At 37.1% G+C, this 1,953-nt stretch overlaps 1 protein-coding gene across 2 annotated transcripts; it reads left to right on the top strand.

The window, feature by feature from the left end:
• Positions 1 to 563: 563 nt before the first annotated feature.
• Positions 564 to 1,947, top strand: LOC118732599 (putative nuclease HARBI1). 2 transcript variants are annotated; one of them, XM_036461730.1, is made up of 4 exons: positions 564 to 894; positions 949 to 1,390; positions 1,492 to 1,595; positions 1,655 to 1,947. In XM_036461730.1, the coding sequence occupies exons 1-3, from the start codon at positions 782 to 784 to the stop codon at positions 1,510 to 1,512; spliced, it is 576 nt and encodes a 191-aa protein (XP_036317623.1). In that variant the 5' UTR covers positions 564 to 781; the 3' UTR covers positions 1,513 to 1,595; positions 1,655 to 1,947. The 2 variants fall into 2 exon arrangements, with proteins under 2 accessions (XP_036317623.1, XP_036317622.1); XM_036461729.1 differs by having other exon boundaries at positions 1,452 to 1,595.
• The last annotated feature ends 6 nt before the right edge of the window (positions 1,948 to 1,953 follow it).

The raw sequence follows: 1,953 nt of genomic DNA, 5'->3' as shown, positions 1-1,953 counted from the left end.
TTTTTTTATATCGCATTTGAACATCATAGTTTCATGATCCGATATTCTATGTTCCTCCGCTTTTTCACATGAAACTTCCTTAGCGTTGGAGTACAATAAGTCGGTCAGTGTTTGGGGATAATCAGTAACCCTAGTATTAAAGTTAATTAACTGTTTCATTGCCTGATGGGCGAATATCTCATTCAGTTTCTTACTATATGTCGACATTTGATTCAGGTTTATATTAAAATCTCCGATAATAATGGTATTTACCATGTTATCGCATATTTCCGACAAAATGGTCTCCATATATGCTAGAAAATCAGCATCACTTGAATTAGGTGAGTGATAGACCACCCCAATTTTCTATTTGGTTTCGAGATTTTTCAGTTGGATAACTACACACCAAACATTTTTATCGTTAGATTTGGTTAGTAGTATTTTAAAATCTAGTGCGTCACGCAATATTATCAGCCTTATTCTGTATCTCGAACGTTAGGCCGCACGAACGATTCGTCTGTAGGCGATATCGTCACGGATTGCAAGTTTGTAACTCTGTCGTTCGTCTTCGTTTTGCCTTTACGTCGATTACGTTGCTATCGTCTCGGTTACGTTGAATGATGTTGCCGGATGTAATTTTGATGTACTTTCAAAGATTTTTTCTTAGATTTCTAATATTTTCAGCTTATTTCAATGCTTTTTATTTTAAATGGGCAACATCGGAATTGTTTACATTTTGGTTTTGCTTAAAAGTGTTTTGGTTGTGTTGCGGAAAGAATATAAGGAAAATCTATTTTAAAAAATGTATGCTGCTATAGCGCTAATGGACGCCGAGGAATCTGTAGAAAGGGAAAGGCGGATACAGAGGAGGAGATTGCGAGACCACACCAATGTAATGGAACTACCTGAGACTGAGTAAGTTTAAGATTAGCCAATAATTTTTGTATGCTACAATGTATTCTTTTTTAGATTTGTTGCAAATTTCCGAATCAATAAGGAAATATTCCAGTACATTTTAAATGAATTACAAGAGCATATGGCTCCATCACATAGAAGCACCCACCTATCGCACCAGCTGAAACTCGCGACTTTTTTAAGATTTCTGGCCACCGGCAGTTACCAAAAATCTGTTGGTAACGAAAATATTTCGTCGATGGGGCAGTCAACTGCAGCCAAAGTGATTAAGGAGTGCCTAAATATTTTTGAGGACCACTTTTGCCAGAAATGGGTGAATTTTAGGAGAAACAACGATGAGGAAAATGCTGTTAAAGAATATTTCTTTGAGAAATACGGAATACCTGGGGTCATTGGTTGTGTTGATGGAACACACGTTCGTATTAAGTCGCCAGGAAGTGACAACCACCATCTATACCTCAACCGCAAGGGTTTTTACAGTGTTAATGTAATGGCGGTAGGTTAATGATATACTATCTTTACAAGTATACATATACACAAACTGAGTTTCCTTACAGATATGCGATCACACATGGTCATTACATTTGTTGACGCTAGGCATCCAGGGGCGAATCATGACTCATTTGTTTGGAATGTGAGTGTCGCAGAGCAGGAGCTAAAATCTGATTATAACAATGGGAAAACCAACACATGGCTACTTGGTAAGTTTTAAAACTTAAAAAGGCTATAAAACTATTGATGACAATGAAAATTTTTGTAGGTGATTCTGGTTACCCCTTGCAGCCATACTTGATGACGCCATTCAGAAGCGCAGCCGATGGAATTCAACGAAATTACAACACAAAGCACTCGAAAGCTCGTAATGTAATTGAGAGATGTTTCGGTGTTTTGAAAAACCGATTTCGATGTATAATTGGCTCGAGAGGACTACATTATTCACCGGAAAAAGTAACACAAATTGTAAATGTGTGCTGTGCTATTCATAACGTTTGTATATTTTTCAAACATCAAATTCCATTGGAGATCCCAGATATGGAGAATCTTGTTAGTTACGAAGAA

Source organism: Rhagoletis pomonella, unplaced genomic scaffold (genome assembly GCF_013731165.1).
Source record: "Rhagoletis pomonella isolate Grant_MI unplaced genomic scaffold, Rhpom_1.0 Rhpom_scaffold_23068, whole genome shotgun sequence".
Taxonomy (NCBI): Eukaryota; Metazoa; Arthropoda; class Insecta; order Diptera; family Tephritidae; genus Rhagoletis; species Rhagoletis pomonella.
The sequence above is the reverse complement of the archived record's forward strand: the minus strand, read 5'-3'. Positions and strand labels throughout refer to the sequence as shown.

What these genes read in the sequence shown, in the direction of transcription:
- LOC118732599 (XM_036461729.1), top strand. Translation starts at nt 782, where the DNA reads ATGTATGCTGCTATAGCGCTAATGGACGCCGAGGAATCTGTAGAAAGG. An exon ending in ATGGAACTACCTGAGACTGA is followed by an intron (nt 895 to 948) that starts GTAAGTTTAAGA and finishes ATTCTTTTTTAG; the next exon opens with ATTTGTTGCAAATTTCCGAA. An exon ending in ACAGTGTTAATGTAATGGCG is followed by an intron (nt 1,391 to 1,451) that starts GTAGGTTAATGA and finishes GTTTCCTTACAG; the next exon opens with ATATGCGATCACACATGGTC.